Source organism: Anolis carolinensis, chromosome 5, assembly GCF_035594765.1.
Source record: "Anolis carolinensis isolate JA03-04 chromosome 5, rAnoCar3.1.pri, whole genome shotgun sequence".
Lineage (NCBI taxonomy): Eukaryota > Metazoa > Chordata > Lepidosauria > Squamata > Dactyloidae > Anolis > Anolis carolinensis.
Genome location: NC_085845.1, coordinates 202,129,814 through 202,148,961, shown reverse-complemented (window position 1 = coordinate 202,148,961; position 19,148 = coordinate 202,129,814). Strand labels below are relative to the sequence as shown.

The 19,148-nt window shown below is 39.9% G+C and overlaps 1 protein-coding gene across 4 annotated transcripts in view; it reads left to right on the top strand.

The window, feature by feature from the left end:
* The window catches only part of ahcyl2 (adenosylhomocysteinase like 2), a 140,314-nt gene that overhangs the window by 95,215 nt on the left and 25,951 nt on the right, over positions 1-19,148 (top strand). For all 4 annotated transcript variants that reach the window (XM_062983370.1, XM_062983371.1, XM_062983372.1 and 1 more), the window contains 2 exons: positions 9,442-9,548; positions 10,242-10,358. In XM_062983370.1, coding sequence (XP_062839440.1) covers positions 9,442-9,548; positions 10,242-10,358 — 224 coding nt within the window. The remainder of the gene's footprint in view (positions 1-9,441; positions 9,549-10,241; positions 10,359-19,148) is intronic.

The window sequence follows — 19,148 nt, the reverse complement described above, 5'->3', positions numbered from 1 at the left end:
GTTAACCCTTTGACTTCAACATGGAAGCCACTGACAATAAGGGCAAGAGAACCCCAAAAGGCTTCAGCAGAGTAGCTAAACATTGCCACTTATTATTATTGTTATTTTATTTATTTATTTACAGTATTTATATTCCGCCTTTCTCACCCCGAAGGGGACTCGGGGCGGATCACATTATGTACATATAAGGCAAACATTCAATGCCCATAAACACATTGAGACAGAGACAACAGACAGACAGACGCAGAGGCAATTTAACCTTCTCCTGAGGGGATGTTCGATTCTGGCCACAGGGGGGAGCAGCTGCTTCATCATCCACTCTGATGGCACTTCCTCACTTCCTCATTCCAACGTTGTAAATTAGTTAAACTTGCCTCCCCACTTTTTATAAGTGGTACCTTATTTCCTACTTGATAGCTGCAACTATCTTTCGGGTTGCTAGGTCAGCAACGACCAGGGGCTATATTTTATTTTTTTATTGACGGGTGCTCATCCCGCCACGGGCTGACCTTGAACTCATGACCTCATGGTCAAAGTGATTTATTGCAGCAGCTGTTTACCAGCCTGCACCACAGCCTGGCCCCTTTGTCTCCAAGTAAGAGAACATTCTGCCTTGTTGTTTCTTGGTTGACCCTGTATCGTTGAAGGCTTTCGTGGCCGGGATCACAGGGTTGTTGTGTGTTTTCCAGGCTGTATGGCCATGTTCCAGAAGTATTCTCTCCTGACGTTTCTCCCACATCTATGACAGGCAGCCTCAGACAACCTCTCAGTATGCCTGCCATAGATGTGGGCAGAATGTCAGGAGAGAATACTTCTGGAACATGGCCAGACAGCCCGGAAAACATACAACAAGCCTGTGACCCTGTATCAATGGTTTTGCTCAAAACCATAAGGGAAGCAGCAACCAGAATGGAGACCCGGTTGCTACTTGTTGTTAGGAAAAGGGCAGCCTTGCTTCCTCCTCCTCCTCTTCCTCCTCCTCCGCTTTCCCCGGGGAACGAGGCATGTTTTGGCAGCAGTCCCTGTTCTCCTTTAACAGGAGGGTACAAGGGAAGCAGGCCAGAAAGCGCCGTTCTCACCCTGTTTGTGCCTTTTGGTGAGCGGGGAGGGCGAGCAGATTATGCAACCTTCTTAATTAAATAAAGATTAATGAGCTCAAGCTTCGATTGGAAGCTGGGGAGGGAGAGGAATGAGCTTTCTATCGCAGAGTTTTCTCCAGGCCACTAATCCATCTAGGGTGAAGAGGGGGTGGTTTTGGGAAGCAAGGGCTGGGAACCTTCAGTGGCTGTTATTCTGCTTCAGTGTGACTTCCCTTGAGGATTCCCTGTGGAGAACCAGAGGACAGCCTCCTCCTCTCATCTGAACTTGCCCCAAATGTGAGATCCACGATCCACAAGGCTGCACGGTGCATGTCCAGCACCCAAACAGTGGTACTTGCTTCCAAAGGGAAGACCATTTGGCATTATAATCTCTGACCTTCTAGCACACTCCAACACAGAAACCCACTGGGTGACCCAAAAAATCTGATTGCGTGTCCCAAGAAGCAATCAACTGATGTTCCTGTCTTGAATAAGTGCCCTTTGTCGCACCTCAGGTTAGCTTCACCTTGCTATATACACCAAACTGCACACAGGTTGAAGTCTTTTTAGTTTATTAGATAATAGAAGATAAAAGGTTCTTTAAAAGCAAAAGTAAAGTTCCACAAAATGGTTACAAAATAAAGCCATAGAGAATAAATCCAGAAATCACGAGGAATAACCAAGGTCCCAAGAACATGAACACAAAAGCTGCAAGGTAATCCAGGAAAATGAGAGCTTGCTTCTTGGTTGAACGAAAGTTGCTTTGACAAAGGTTTGTTTCCAAACACATTGCTTTTAATACCTTTTGCAAAGCATGAAAGCATTTCTCTGGCCTCTAACCTCCCTTTTGTTTGCAATTCTCGCACTCCTTCGAACCCTGAATTCCAAACGGTCCGCTCGATCTAAGGAACCTGTTTCGTCAAGGTCAGCCTGTTCGTTAGTTTGCTGAGCCTCATTATCAGACTGAGAACTGTCCTCCTTTTCCAAGTCAACTTGCACCTGACTAATTTCAGTATCAACAACATCATTCCTTGCTGTGAGAAAATGAACTTGCACTCCCTGTTCCTCATCTTTTACAACAGGGACATTTTGAGCCTGATTGTGAACCTGAATCCCATCATCCCCATCAGAGTCAATCTGAGGTTCCAGCTGAGTCACAACACCCTTGTTCTTTGTCTTCATGAAGCAATAAGACAAGGTCCAATGATCTTAAACTGGACTACAGAAAGAACAGACCAGAAAACAAGCCCTTGGTCATAAATGGAGACCAAGTGGAGTGGGTGGCCAGTTTTAAGTGCCTGGGTGTCATTGTTGAGGGGGGTCTGACCAGAGGCACCCATGTAGCAACATTGATAAGAGGGCCCAGCACTGTCTGAGACTTCTGAGGAACCACCAACTGACTGGAAATCTTCTGGTGACCTTCTGTGCTAGAGGGTGTGTCCTAAATGAATGCATCTGTGCATGGTTTGATAACTGCACAGTGGCTGCAGATAGGAAAGCACTCCAAAGAGTCACCACTTCTGCCCAGAGAAGCATTGGTTGCCCTCTTTCTCCCCTCTTTGGAAGAACTTAAGATAGCTCAGAACATTCTTAAGGATCCATCTCACCTTGGATATACCTTTTTTGAATTACTACCATCTGGCAGAGGGAACAGGGAGACAAAGGCAAGGACTAACAGACTGAGAAATGTCAGGTTACAGAAATATATATATACAGTAGAGTCTCACTTATCCAACATAAATGGGCCGGCAGAACGTTGGATAAGTGGAAATACTGGATAATAAGGAGGGATCAAGGGAAAGTCTATTAAACATCAAATTACATTATGATTTTACAAATTAAGCACCAAAAACATCATGTTTTACAACAAATCGACAGAAAAAGCAGTTCAAAACATGGTAACGTTATGTAGTAATTACTGTATTTATGAATTTAGCACCAAAGCATCACAATGTATTGAAAACATTGACTGCAAAAACATTGGCTACTAACAAATGGACTACAAATAAAGATAGAATTGCATAAAATGAACTTACAGTAGCAACATTGTCGGAAATTAAATCCACAAAAAATTCAATCCTTGCTGCCTAGAGAAACAGCTGTGGATCAGGCCGGGAGGCAAACTGCATTTGATAATCCAGAACTTTGGATAAGTGAATATTGGATAAGTGAAACTGTACTGTATATACTCTTTTAACTCAGGAGAGAAAAATATGTAACAGTCATTTCATCATCACTGAGACAGTTAACATGCTATGGGTACTCTTGTGTTAAAAATGTTGAGATTTTAAGTACTGTATGTACTCGTGTATAAGCCTAGTTTTTCAGCCCTTTTTTAAGACTGAAAAAGCCCCCCTCGGCTTATACTTGGGTTGGCTTATATTTGGGTCAGCTTATAGTCGAGAATATATGGTACATGTATTATTTTTCCCTATTATTAGTGGTATTATTACATTTATTATTTTTCTCTATTATTGTTGCTACTATTACATTTATTTTACTCTATTATTATCATTATTAATACATTTATTATTTCACTCTGATCTTATTATTATTATTATTATTATTATTATTGCATTTATTATTTTATTCTATTTATTATTACTTGTATTATTTTCCTGTATTTATTATTATTATTATTATTACATGAATTATTTTACTCTATTATTATTAAAAGGATACATAAGCACATTTACATTGAAGAAGATGAGAATAATGACTTGATCAGAGTTGGACAGTCTTATCTTACATTTGAGCTTTATGTAAATATTCAAAAACATTTAACCTACTGGTGCCTCAATTAATTTCATTTTATTGGTATCGATTTTTATTTCTGAAATTTACCACCCTCGGCTTATACTGGAGTCAATGTTTTCCCAGGTTTTTTGTGGTAAAATTAGGTGCCTCGGCTTATATTCAGGTCAGCTAATACTTGAGTATATATGGTATTTAAATGTACTTAAAATGTTCAACATCTAAAAATAAAAAATACACAGGAGCAGGTTGCCATAAATTGAAGCTCACTACTTGCAGGCACACCATGAGGCAGTGCTTTCGCAGCACATGCTAGAAGAATCCCTTCCTCAGAATCACTTAATATTCTGATATTGTGTATGGTTCATTATATAAACATGCACAGCGCTCTCCTCTCTATGTTTAACAGTAAGCTGCTTATCTTTATTTTGGGGTAGAACATCGAGAAGTCATCATCACAGTTTTGGAGGAAGAATGTAAAGCCGTGATCTTCACGGAGCCACTAGAGGGAACTGCAACACTGCAATAGTTTGCAAACTAAGTTGCTTAAGCACTTGAGAGTCAAATTAGTTCATGGATCAAATCCTTAGGAAACTGTTAGGTAGGCTGTTAGGAAGGAATTGTGGGGATTGAAGTCCAAAACACCTGGAGGGCCAAAGTTTAACCATGTTTGATGTAAATAGTTGTAAATAGTTTTAGGCTGCTGCTATTTTTATTGTATTTCTCTCAAATTATCCTCAATTTATTCCAAGCCTCTGAATGAGGGAACTTCAATCTTGCAAACTCATGGCCATTCCTTTGTAATGAAGACTTCTCTTTTCCAAATGCTTTCCACTTTCTTCAGTTTTATTGTCCTTTCCAGCAAGGCATGATGTCTCATGCTATGAACAAGTTGCTGTTCCTATCCTCTGTATATAACAACAACACAACAACCAGACATCACAGTTGTGGAAAAGAAAAAGGTTTGGATCATTGATGTTGCCATACCAGGCATCCCAGTCGCATTGATGAAAAACAACAGGAAAAACTCAGCTGCTATCAGGACCTCAAGATTGAACTTCAAAGACTCTGGCAGAAACCAGTGCAGGTGGTCCCGGTGGTGATCGGCACATTGGGTGCCGTGCCAAAAGATCTCAGCCGGCATTTGGAAACAATAGACATTGACAAAATCACGATCTGCTAACTGCAAAAGGCCACCCGACTGGGATCTGTGCGCATCATCCGAAAATACATCACACAGTCCCAAATGCTTGGGAAGTGTTCGACTTGTGATTTTGTGATACGAAATCCAGCATATCTATCTTGTTTGCTGTGTCAGACTATGTCGTTGTGTCAATAATAATAATATTTTATTTTTGTATCCTGCCACCACCTCCCCGAAGGGGCCAAGCCCAGAAAAGACAAAGTGTAAACAAGTTAAAATATAAAACAAAACAATAAAATCACAAAGCAGTATAAAATCAAAAATGAATTCAAGCACAGTTTTACAAATACATAAAACAAGATAAAAAGTTATAAAACAATATCAGTTTCACCACCAAAGGAACAAAAGGAATAAAAAAAAAATCAAGGTGTATATGAAGGTGTTAGTGGACGAATTTAATTATACATGCATTTTAAATTTTATAATTCATAGTTTAATAGAGTCTAATTAGAGTTTTAATTGATGTGGTACTGTTTTATTGTTTATTAATATGCTGTTGTTTTATTGAATGTATTTTGGGCAGTGTAATTTGCCGACTGTTGTAAGCCGCCCTGAGTCCCTCCGGGTGAGAAGGGCAGGGTAGAAATGGTGTAAATAAATAAATAAATAAAAGGGGGTCAAAGCAAAGTGCATAATAACTAGGTTATTTGATAAAGTGCTGGGCCAGGTGTCCCAAGGTTTCCCAAGGTGACGTTAGGGGTAGGATGGGGTGGGACAAGAGATAAATTTTGTATACATTTTGGCTTTGCATAAGAGTAGCACAGATCCTGAGACTCAGATAATCTCAGCCCTTTGTTTGCAAGGATTTTGTATCCAAGGATTCAACCATCCATGGCTCGAAAATATTCTCCCTTCCACCCCAAAAGCATGTTGCCGCAATTTTACATAAAGGGCACTGTTAAACCATTGTATATCATGGGTCTTGAGCATCTGTGAACAATTGGTGTCCACAAGGAGTCCTGGAACTGAATCCCAGCAGATACCAAGGGCCCACGCACATTCATGTTTGATAATCAGATACTCCTATTTGACCCAAGTCTCCTCCACTTTGCACAGAAACCACAGTTTGCTCTTCTGTCTGAACTGCGAACCCTTTAAGACAGGTTTGCCACTAGCTTGGCGTTCCCTGTGAGTCGGCTCAGACCTTAGGAACGTGTCGTATTGTCTCATCCTGTTAGAAATCATCTGCTTTGCGGCTTCCGTGACCCTCTTTACGGCTCCCTTGACTTTGCCTGTTGGACACAGCTGCTCCCATCTAACTTTGTGTCTTAGCTAATCTGTTTTATGTTTTATGTTCCAGCTTCACAGATGGAAAGGCCCTGGAGATAGTACCTTCCTTGCTTTTCTTTTTTGCCTTCCTTTTAACTGTTTCTTCCTTCCTATCTTTGTCTCTCCTCCCTCTTTGCCTTTCCTTGAAGCTTCTGTATTTGATGTTAAATGTGGCATCGTCAGACTTCCTTGGCACCTTTTCAGACTCCAAAAATATGTCGAATTTTATAGTACAGCAATGGAACTTCTCACTGTGTGTCTTCCAAGTTATGTTCAACTTATGGCAACCCTAAGGGTCACTTATCACACGAGTTGCTTGTCAAGACGTGTTCAGAGCGGGTTTGTTATGGCCTTCCGCTGAGGCTGAGAGAATATGATTTGCACATAACAGTTTTTTGAGGCTTAATGAAGCCTGGCATTTTGCATGTGTAAGGAGTCTGCATTGAGAAGGGTTTGAGTGTTTTATTGAGACTCTAGAACAGGGGTCCTCAAACTTTTTAAGTGGCGGGCCAATTCACGGTCCCTCAGACTGTTGGGGGGGGGGGGGACTATGATGAAATAGTCCAAAATTAGGATTGTTGTTGTTGTGTGCTTTCAAGTCATTTCAGACTTAGGTCAACCATAAGTCTAAAGTTTAGGACAGAGGCCAGGGAAATGACTTTGGAGGGCCTTGGTTTGGGGACCCCTGATCTAAACGATCTCATAAGACCATAGGTAAGCAAAGAGACCTACAGAGACTATCTAGATGGTCTCATAAGACCATAGGTAAGGAAAGGTACCCTCAAAGGCCATCTAGATAATCTCATCAGGCCATCAGAAGACCATAGATAAGGAAAGGGGCCTCAAAGACCATCTAGATGTTTTCATAAGACCATAGGTAAGGAAAGGGGCCCCCAAAGGCCATCTAGACAACCTCATAAAACCATAGGTAAGGAAAGTGACCTCCAAAAGCCATCTAGATGGTCTCATAAGCCCGTAGCTAAGCAACTAGGCCTTCAAAGACCATCTAGACGATCTCATAAGACTATAGATAAGCAAAAAGAGACCTCCAAAGACCAGGTAGACTGAGGTCAACCCTAAGTCTAAAGTTTAGGACAGGGGCCAGGCAAATGACCATGGAGGGCCGCATCCGGTCCACGGGCCTTAGTTTGGGGAGCCCTGCTCTAGAAGACTTGAATTCACATCCCCACTCAGCCTGCTAGTCGAGTTTCAATAACTTTAATGGAAATCAATGGTAAATATCCTCTGGCCAAAATAGTTGCCTGAAGTCCAAGTTGACTATAAGGTTTATAACAACAAAGCTATTCTCAATAATCTCTCTTCCCCCTTTCTCTGCATTGTTTATATCAAGGAGTGATAGTGTCATATAATTCAAATGTTTAATTTGGGATGATTTGCAGGAGGATAAAATAGGAGAAATTAAAAATAAATGGGTGACGTATATGGAATGGATCAATGGATCATTCATGAATGAATTAATGAATGAACTCAGTTGACATGGATTGGATTAAGGCTCTTGCACAATGTCTGATGGATGATTGGCATATATATTCGGTGTTGCACTATGTTATATCTTTTATATATAGTAATTTATTATGTTATTTTAACTATTTTAACTTTTATTATTTTATTGTACTATGATATACTGGTTGTGATCCTGCCAGTTGTGTAAGCCGCCCTGAGTCCCCTTGGGGAGAAGGGCGGGGTAGAAATATCAGAAATAAATAAATAAATAAATAAAAGCAGTGAAACCAATATGAATATTGTACAGAATCTAAGATAATTGTGCCCATGAGTAACAATAAATCTGTAAAGAAAATGTGTGATCTGTGTGATGGGAGAGCAACAAAAATTAATAAAAATTTCAGTTAGAAAAAGATTGTATAAAAGGATACGGTGCAGTCAAAAGATCTGTAAATTTATGCATGATATATGTTATACTAATATTCAAGGACATGGACATGAGATGCTTGTGTGTATACGCACCAGATGAAATCAAGTGTAAATAATATTATAAAAGCAAAATTATATATGTATGTATATATATGTGTGTGTGTGTGTGTGTGTGTATCATTCAAATTATTGTTATCAGTATAGATTTCTGATCGGATCACTGCATCCACTTAACAGGAACCATCATCATTATCACCATTTATATCTTGCTTTTCCCCCAAAATCTGGGACTTTTACCCTGTTTCCCCTAAAATAAGACATCCCCAGAAAATAAGACCTAGTAGAGGTTTTGCTGAATTGCTAAATATAAGGCCTCCCCCGAAAGTAAGACCTAGCAAAGATTTGTTTGGAATTATGCCCGCCAAACAGAACAACAGAGCATGCAGGATCGGTAAATGTACGTACCATAGAGTGTTGTACATGGAAATATTAGTTCAGTAGAGTCTCACTTATCCAAGCTAAATGGGCCAGCAGAAGCTTGGATAAGCGAATATCTTGGCTAATAAGGAGGGATTAAGGGAAAGCCTATTAAACATCAAATTAGGTTATGATTTTACAAATGAAGCACCAAAACATGATGTTTATACAACAAATTTGACAGAAAAAGTAGTTCAATACGCAGTGATGTTATGTTGTAATTACTGTATTTACGAATTTAGCACCAAAATATCATGATGTATTGAAAACATTGACTACAAAAATGCCTTGGATAATCCAGAGGCTTGGATAAGTGAGACTCTACTGTAATAACAAGAAATTCTTGATAAGATTCACAATTTGTCTGGTTATGCTGGTTTGTGATGACAACTACTGTACAGTATATAATAAATGTTCATTTTTTGTTCAACAATAAATGTGAATTCTTCTTCATGGAAAAATAAGACATCCCCTGAAAATAAGACCTAGCACATCTTTGGGAGCAAAAATTAATATAAGACACTGTCTTATTTTAGGGGAAACAGGGTACTGAAGCTAAAGCATATCATTGATAAGATCGAGTTCAAGGACTTAAGCTAAAATGTACAAAAGAATTACTAGAACATAGACTAATAACTTTTCGTAAAAAAATCACAGAAGTAAGAAAAGAGAGGAAGATATGATATGAACTTTTCATATGGAAAGAATACTGTGTTACATATGTAATAAAGTAGTGTGGTGATGGCTGCTTTTATTTTGTTTCAGATCTTGGACGATGGCGGGGATCTCACCCACTGGATCTACAAGAAGTATCCCAACATGTTCAAGAAGATCAAGGGGATTGTAGAGGAGAGTGTTACTGGTGTCCACAGGTAAGAGCACCCTTATATTTAGAATGACCTACATATTTAAAATGCCTTGTTTGTATGGTGCAAAAAGCAGTTTTCTTTATTGGATTGTTGTGTATTTTCTGGGTTGTATGGCCATGTTCCAGAGGTATTCCCTCCTGACATTTCGCCCACATCTATGGCAGGCACCCTCAGAGGTTGCCAAACTTTCTGCCAAAAGTTCTTCCTAATGTTTATTTTGAGTCCCCTTCTTTGTAATTTGAATCTATTGCTTCAGATATTACTTTCTGCATCAGTAGAAAGCAGTCTCGCGCCATCTCCCCTGTGATAGCATTTCAGATATTTGCATGCACGCAAGTATGCAAGAAAAATAATACATGGGTTCTTATAGAGGTCGTTGTTTTTATTAGGGCAGAAATGTGAGCAAAACAAACATTTCCAGGTGGCCTTAAGTAGCTGTACTTAAGTGTTGAGAGTAAAGTACTTCATAGTCATTAGGAATTTCTTAAAGTAATTAAGAGATTCTGAAACTTTCAATTACGACTGCTTAAAGAATGGTCCTTAACAAACATGAACTGTTCATCTGGATACTGTTCATTCTGCACTGAAACAGAGTCATGCTGTTTGAACTCTTGACAGCTATGCCATTCAGTCCTAGAAGACCAGAGGAAACCATTTGCCTTTTTCTCATTTGTTTCTTTCTTTTCCTTTCACCAGATTATACCAGCTATCCAAGGCAGGCAAGCTCTGTGTCCCAGCCATGAACGTCAACGACTCCGTCACCAAACAGAAGTTTGACAACCTCTACTGCTGCCGGGAATCCATTCTAGATGGGTTAGTGTCTGTTTGTTTACATCAGGCATGGGCCAACTTGTGCCCTCCAGGTGTTTTGGACTTCAACTCTCACAATTCCTAACAGCCTACCGGCTGTTAGGAATTGTGAGAGTTGAAGTCCAAAACACCTGGAGGGCCCAAGTTGGCCCATGCCTGGCTTACATGAATATTGATAACAATCTGGGGAGAGTGGGCTGTGAAGCTAGCAATGACCAATTGGCTTGTGTGTCTTCTTCCTTGCAACTCTGAGGATAAGAGCTATACCATATTGTTGATGGCTTTCACAGCCAGAATCACAGGGGTGTTGTTGTGTAGTTTCCGGGCTGCATGGCTGTGCTCTAGCAGCATTTTCCTCCTTTTTTCGTTTTGCCTGCATCTCTGGCTGGCATCTTCAAAACATCCACCAAACACAGCAGAACCCAGACACAAATCAAAGAACATGAAAGGCACTACAGACTGGTTCAACCAGAAATATCAGCAATAGCAGAACACATGATAAACCAAGCTGGGCACAGGACATAGAATATTATTTTGAGAATATAGACATTCTGGACTACTCTTGACAACTGCTATGTCTAACTATCTAGAGGAGCCATTGAAATCCACAAGGAGCATGTGGACAATTTCAACAGAAAGGAGGAAAGCATGAAAACGAACAAAATCTGGCAGCCAGTATTACAAATCACCACAATCAAGACAGTAACAGAAGAACTCCAGAAAGCAAGCAATCAAGTGACAGTTAACACCTCCCAAACAGAGGATGCTTCCAGGCAACAACAGCCAGGCTACCTCTATCCCACACAATATCTAGATTGCTAATTGCAGCCTTTACACTTGTATAACAAACAATGGTGTTTTCCTCCCAACCTGGACATTCCACAGGTATCTATACTCCACTTTCTTTACCTCCATCAGATCCTCTGAAGGTGCCAGCCACAGATGCAGGCGAAACGGGGAAAAAAAGAAGGAGAAAATGCTGATAGAACATGACCATACAGCTTGGGAACTACACAACACCCCAAGAGCTATACCATTTGTGGAGCTGGATAGCAAATAGTATAGGGTCATTAAGCAGATGACGTTTAGTCTTGCTCTGTGCCTTAAAATCTTTCCAGCTTACGGTACCCTAATGCTCTGGGGTTTGCTTGCCAAGATTTCTTCAATTGAGGTTTTCCTTTGACTTCCTCTGAGGCCCAAAGTCACAAATGGCTGAGCAGGAATGCAAACCCTGGTACACAACAGCTGGCAAGTGAGGAAAAGACGGCTGTGGGCACAGTGGCCACAGCAGGAGTCACGTGTGGGAGAAATAGTGCTGGCAATTCAGGCTGCACCTTCTCCCTCCTGGTGCATGAATCTGGAATAAATGCAGCTGTTGACATAGCTAACCAATGTCATTTTAGCCCAGGCATGGGCCAACTTGGGCCCTCCAGGTGTCTTGGACTTCAGCTCCCACAGTTTGGCTGTTAGGAATTGTGGGAGTTGAAGTCCAAAACATCTGGAGGGCCCAAGTTGGCCCATGCCTGTTTTAGCCTTTCTCTTCTGCACTGAAGCTGTCTAGTGAATGCACTTTCCATGTGTCCAACCCGGCCCTTTGGAAAGATGGATTTCTTGTTGATGATGATGATTGTAAGGTTTTGGAAACTACACAGCCCAACCAAACAGATTTTCTTGGTGTCTTAGTTTTTAGGCCTGTTCCTAGGGTTATTTGCAGATTTAGAAAACAGCATTGAGAAGACCACATCAGCTCTATAGTTTTTTGGATATGGTTATCACGGCTTTCTATGGGTGAGCAGATGGCGACTGGTAGATGGCATATGTTCTGCATCTCAAATACTAGAGCTGACAGGGGGAAACTGGTGTCATTTTTGGAATCAGCAGGTCACGTATACCCAGAAACAGGACTAACATTGGAGGCACCAAAATGTGTATTAGGATTTTCCAGTGGGATGTAGTGCTTTGGGGGTCATACTAGGGCTGGATCTACGCTATCATATAATGCAGTTTCAGAATTCAGGTTAACTGCATTGAACTGGATTATACAGCAGTGTAGATTCCTATTATCCAGTTCAATGCAGTTAATCTATATACATGTAATATTAATAATAATATATATTAATGCAGTTAATCTATATATCTATATACATGTAGTATTAATAATAATATTATGATGTAATACAATGTAATAATAATTATAATTCACTATTATAATTTTATATTTGTATTACATGCAATATTACTAATAATATTGCAATATAGTCGTAATATAATGTAATAATAATAATAACAACAACAACTTTATTTTTATACTCCGCCTCTATCTCCCCAAAGGGGACTCAGGGCGGCTTACATGGGGCCAAGCCCGAATAAAAACAATAGTAATATAAAACACAACAATAGACAAAAGACATGCACAATTATAAAAATTTAAACATTAGCCAATAAAAACAAATGATAAGGACTAATAAAAACATGGATTAAAACGGAGAGGTTGTAAAAGTAGACTGCGTAAAGTGCACCATATAAATATTGTAAACACGAGGTGACTGATAAAGTGCTGCAAATTCTTGGAAGTGCAAATTGGGATGGGAATAGACCCTGTGTCTATATCAAGTTGACAAAGATAAAAAGTGCTGTGTGTATTGTATGTGTATATACTTGTAAACCACTCTGAGTCCCCTTCGGGGTGAGAAGGGCGGGATATAAATGTCGCAAATAAATAAATACATAAATAATTCTGGAACTGCATGATATATCAGCCTAGGGCTCCATTGCACCTTTTGTAGCTGCTTTGAGTCTCCTTGTGTAGAGAAAAATTGAGGTATTAACAATAATAATAATGATAATAACAATAAATACCCTGTTTCCCCTAAAATAAGACATCCCCAGAAAATAAGACCTAGTAGAGGTTTTGCTGAATTGCTAAATATAAGGCCTCCCCCTAAAGTAAGACCTAGCAAAGTTTGTGTTTGAAAGCATGCCCGCCAAACAGAAAATCAGAGCATGCAGGATTGGTAAATGTACATACTCTATAGAGTGTTGTACAGTATATGGAAACAATGGTAGTAACAAGAAATTCTTGATAGGATTCACAGCTGTAGAGTATATAATAAATGTTCATTTTTTTTGTTCATCAATAAATGTGAATTCTTCTTCATGGAAAAATAAGACATTCCCCTGAAAATAAGACCTAGAGCATCTTTGGGAGCAAAAATTAATATAAGACACTGTCTTGTTTTCGGGAAAACACGGTAATAATAATACTGACAGGAAGTGCTGCGTGGGCTGGTCCATGAGGTCACGAAGAGTCAGAAGCGACTGAACAAATAAACAATAAATAATACTACCTGAGGTCAAGCCCCACTTAGCCCTGGAAGCCTAATGGGTAAACTTGGACCATTTACTCTTTCTTAGCCTCAGAGAAAGGCAGTGGCAAACCTCACCTGAAGGCATCTGACCCAGGAAACCCTTGGAAAGGGTCACCTGAGTGAGAGGCTGCCTGAAGGCACAACAACAAACAAAACCACGAAAGCAGACTCAGGGCAACCTTTCTGCCCTGAACTTTGCACAAACCCATCCAGATTGTCGATTGCACCCGGGGAAGTAAACCGGGTTGGCTATTTTTACACGCGGCCGTCATTGTGTGATTCAGAGCTCTGTGTGTTGCTGGCATGGTGGCTGCCGGTATTGCTCAGGAAGCAGATGGTCTGAAGCTTGCATCCGAGGGTGAAACGGCACACTGTGGTCTTTTATTGATTACTCTCCTATTTAGAAGAAGGAAATGTAGGTATTAATTAAATCAGACCCACACATTCTCCCCGTTTGCTTCATGACCTGATGCCTGTTCTCCTTTTCTCTGTCTTCTGTTAAGTGAACATTAGTCAGCTCATCCTTTGAATGATATATTTAGCATTGCTACCCGTGGAGCATATTTTTATCATCCTGGGGCCATTCGATGGTAGGAACAGAAAAGGTCTTCGAGCGCAGCACTGCCTCACCCTAGGAAAGTAGGATTAAATGTGTCATCCGAAGCTAGAAGATATTCCTGGGCATCGGAATCCAGGTCATTTAACACCTGTGATTCTGTGTGACTTCAGGTAGTGCTGGATGAGGACCATACCATGTTTCCCTGAAAATAAGACCTAGTAGAGGTTTTGCTGAATGGCTAAATATAAGGCCTCCCCCGAAAGTAAGACCTAGCAAAGTTTTTGTTTGCAAGCATGCCTGCCAAACAACACCAAAGCATGGAGGATCAAGTGTACGTACCATAGATTGTGTACATGGAAAATTATTGTAGTAACAAGAAATTCTTGATAGGATTCACAGTTTGTCTGGTTAGTGATGACAACTACTGTACAGTTCATTTATTTTTGTTCAACTTCGTGGAAAAATAAGATATCCACTGAAAATAAGACCTAGCGCATCTTTGGGAGCAAAAATTTATATAAGACACTGTCTTATTCTCCGGGAAACATGGTAGGAGAGCCATACTGGGTCAGACAGGATTCTAATCAATTAGATGCCAGAGGAAGCCTTGCAACCAGGCCATAAGGGACAAGGCAGCCTCTATTGCATCCTTTCCAATCAAAAGTATAGATGAGCCTCTTGATACTGGATAGAATACATAGCTGTCATAACTGATAGCCAGTAATTATGTCTTTATTTATGCCACTTTTTTCCAGTGTAGGGATCCAAAACATCTTCCAAAATAATTCCTATCCTATCCAATTTGTCATCAGTCCACTCCTTTGAGCTTCTTGCAAACCTACCATTTGCAAAAATATACGATCCTATGCTTTTCTTTTCCATTTCTGACAGAATAGCTTAACCATTGGTTCGTCCCATAGAATATGAGGTCCAAAACAATTAAATACAACAGAACATTAAAAGCAATTAAAACCACACAACACAGAATGTATACAAACTCAAGTTTAGAAAGAATAAAATCTCCACATAAAAACCTCTCCTGATTTCATGTCCAAAGCCTATCAAATTTGTTGTATAACATGATGTTTTGGTGCATAATTTGTAAAATCATAATGTAATTTAATAGGATTTTCCTTAACCCCTCCTTATTATCCAATATTTTTGCTTATCCACCGATCTGCCGGCCCGTTTAGGTTGGATAAATGAAACTCTACTGTAATGTTCTTCTGTGTAGCTTAGAATGAATATTTACCACGGTCCCTGGCCTAGATGCCAAAAATTAAAAATGCTAAAAATTAAAAAGGAACCCCTATCTTGCCATATATTATTTCAAATATATTCACATGCAACTATCCCACCACCAGGAAAAGAACGTTCACGTTTCTTGACTTTCTTTCTTTCTGGGCCGTGCGGAAATGGTTAAAAGTTCCAAGTAAACTTAAGCAATTGGGAGAAGCGAGGCCCTTGCAGGAAAGTGGGCCAGAAGAAACTGGAGCAGAATTGCACTCTGGTCCCTGGGGACCTTTGTCTACATTTGGCAGAAAACAGGAGTCTCACTTTCTCTCCGCACTGCTAACCTATTTTACTCATCTGCTAAAAATAGACGACAATGTAGGGCAGAGTTGCCAAGATGCCAGGCAGGGAGGAAGCGCATCCATGCGCAGATCAGCCGGGATGCTCCGGGAAGCTGGTCTTCTTCGGTGTGGGTTCTTTCCATGGATATTGCAGAAAAGCATATCACAAGCACGGAAACAACAACTCTCTCTTAGGAGGCTAGTAAGGGGTAAAAGACACACAGGGGCAAGGAATGTAAACTATTTTCTCTGGATAAACCAGGACAGGCAACACACGAAGAGCCTTAGAAGGGAGCAAACATTGCAAAAGTAACTTGCTTGGCGAGATTACTTCCTTTGGACTATGATAGTTGGCAGCCAAGTAGACGGGCATTGCAGCTCAGAAAAGTAACTTTTTGCATGGTTGTTGTGTGTTTTCCGGGCTGTGTGGCCATGTTCCAGAAGTATTCTCTCCTGATGTTTTGCCCACTTCTATGGCACATCCTCAGAGGTTGGGAGGTATATGGAGAAACTAAGCAAGGAAGGTTTATATACCCTGTTTCCCTGAAAATAAGACATCCCTGGAAAATAAGACCTTGCTGAATTGCTAAATACAGTAGAGTCTCACTTATCCAATATAAACGGGCCGGCAGAACATTGGATAAGCGAATATGTTGGATAATAAGGAGAGATTAAGGAGAAGCCTATTAAACATCAAATTAGGTTATGATTTTACAAATTAAGCACCAAAACATCATGCTATACAACAAATTTGACAGAAAAAGTAGTTCAATACGCAGTAATGCTATGTAGTAATTACTGTATTTACAAATTTAGCACCAAAATATCATGATGTATTGAAAACATTGACTACAAAAATGCGTTGGATAATCCAGAATGCTGGATAAGCGAGTGTTGGATAAGTGACACTCTACTGTATAAGCTTAGTTTTTTAGCCCTCTTTTTAAGACTGAAAAAGCCCCCCTCGGCTTATACTCAGGTGAGGGTCCTGGTTGGCTTATATTTGGGTCAGCTTATACTCGAGAATATATGGTACATTCATTATTTTTCTCTATTTTTATTGGTATTATTACATTTATTATTTTTCTCTATTATTGTTGCTACTATTACATACCTCACAATCTCTGAGGATGCCTGCTATAGATATGGGTGAAATGTCAGGAGAGAATACTTCTGGAATATGGCCAGACAGCCTGGAAAACACACAACAACCCAATTGCAAGGAGCATCTTGTTTGCAGTCAGAATTGTTGTTGTATGTACAGTAGAGTTTCACTTATCCAACATAAATGGGCCGGCAGAACATTGGATAAGCGAATATGTTGGATAATAAGGAGAGATTAAGGAGAAGCCTATTAAACATCAAATTAGGTTATGATTTTACAAATTAAGCACCAAAACATCATGCTATACAACAAATTTGACAGAAAAAGTAGTTCAATACGCAGTAATGCTATGTAGTAATTACTGTATTTACAAATTTAGCACCAAAAATATCACGATACATTGAAAACATTGACTACAAAAATGCGTTAGATAATCCAGAACGTTGGATAAACGAGTGTTGGATAAATGAGACTCTACTGTTATAAGGCCTCCCCCGAAAATAAGACCTAGCAAAGTTTTTGTTTGGAAGCATGCCCGCCAAACAGAACATCAGAGCACGCAGGATCAGTAAATGTATGTACCATAGATTGTTGTACAAGTAACAAGCAATTCTTGATAGGATTCACAGTTTGTCTGGTTATGCTGGTTTATAGTGACAACTACTGTACAGTATATAATAAATGTTCTTTTTTTGTTCAACAATAAAAGATAATTCTTCTTCATGGAAAAATAAGACATTTCCTGAAAATAAAACCTAGCACATCTTTGGGAGCAAAAATTAATATAAGACACTGTCTTATTTTCGGGGAAACACGGTATCTGTGGAAAGTCCAGGGTGGGGAAAGAACTCTTGTCTGTTGAAGGCCAGTGTGAATGTGTGAATGTTAGCCTTAAATAGCCTTCCAAGCTTCCTGTCATGGCCTGTGGGAACCTTTGTTCAGAATTGTTAGCTGCCCCTGATGGATTCATGTCTGGAATTCTTATGTTTTCAGAGTGTTGTTCCTTATTTACTGTTCTGATTTTGGAGTTTTTAGATACTGGCACCCAGATTTTGTTCATTTTCATGGTTTCCTCCTTTCTGTTGAAATTGTCCACATGCTTGTGGATTTCAATGGCTTCTCTGTGTAGTCTGACGTGATAGTTTCCTTGCTTAGTTTCTCCTCTGAGGATTCCTACCATAGATGTAGGTGAAACGTCAGGAGAGAATACTTCTGGAAGGTGTCCATACAGCCCGAAAAACACACAACAACCCTGTGATCCCGACCATGAAAGCCTTCGACAACACATTTACCTTTTTAAAGTTCTTCCATTTTCTTGTTGATATTTCTTTTTTAGTTCGTGCTCTTTTTGCTCCTCAGTCCAAATAGCAACAACAACAATATATATTACTCATTTCTTCCCATGACTCAAGGCATGTTTAAAACAAGGAGACAAATACAACACCATTAAAGACACACAACAAAGACCGACACCAATACCAATAAATTGCAGGTTAAAATTCACACTTTAACCTGTCACTAGACAATTCCCAACCCTTCTTCCACACTTGATTCATTTCAAACTATGGGACTACCTTAAGTAACATTACAAAACACCTGCATTGCAGGTAAGAAATTGCAAGGAGTTGTCAAAGGCTTTCATGGCTGGGATCACAGGGTTGTTGTGTGTTTTCCGGGCAGTATGGCCATTTTCCAGAAGCATTCTCTCCTGACGTTTCACCCTCATCTGTAGCAGGCATCCTCCCAACCTCTGAGGATGCTTGCGATAGATGTGGGCGAAACGTCAGGAGAGAATACTTCTGGAATATGGCCAGACAGCCAGGAAAACACACAACAACCCAATTGCAAGGAGCATTTTGTTTGCAGACAGAATTGTTGTTGCATGTACTATAATCACTTGGCATGTGTGCAGGGTTCAAAAATCTACCTATATAATACTGACAGCTTATGGAAGAGTTTTCTTTTTTAGAATTGTGTCACTTGCAAACTAGTCTATAACATGGGAACTTCTTTGGCAAGGACTGTACTGTTACTATGTTCTGCACTTGCAGCTGTCGCACATCATGGATGTTAAGCCATTCTTTGTCAGTAGCAGAAGTTTTTGAAAGAGAAATTATTTCCTAGAAATCTAAAACTCATGCCCCCTTCTCCCTGGCATTCCATATACAGACAGGCCCCAAGTTACGA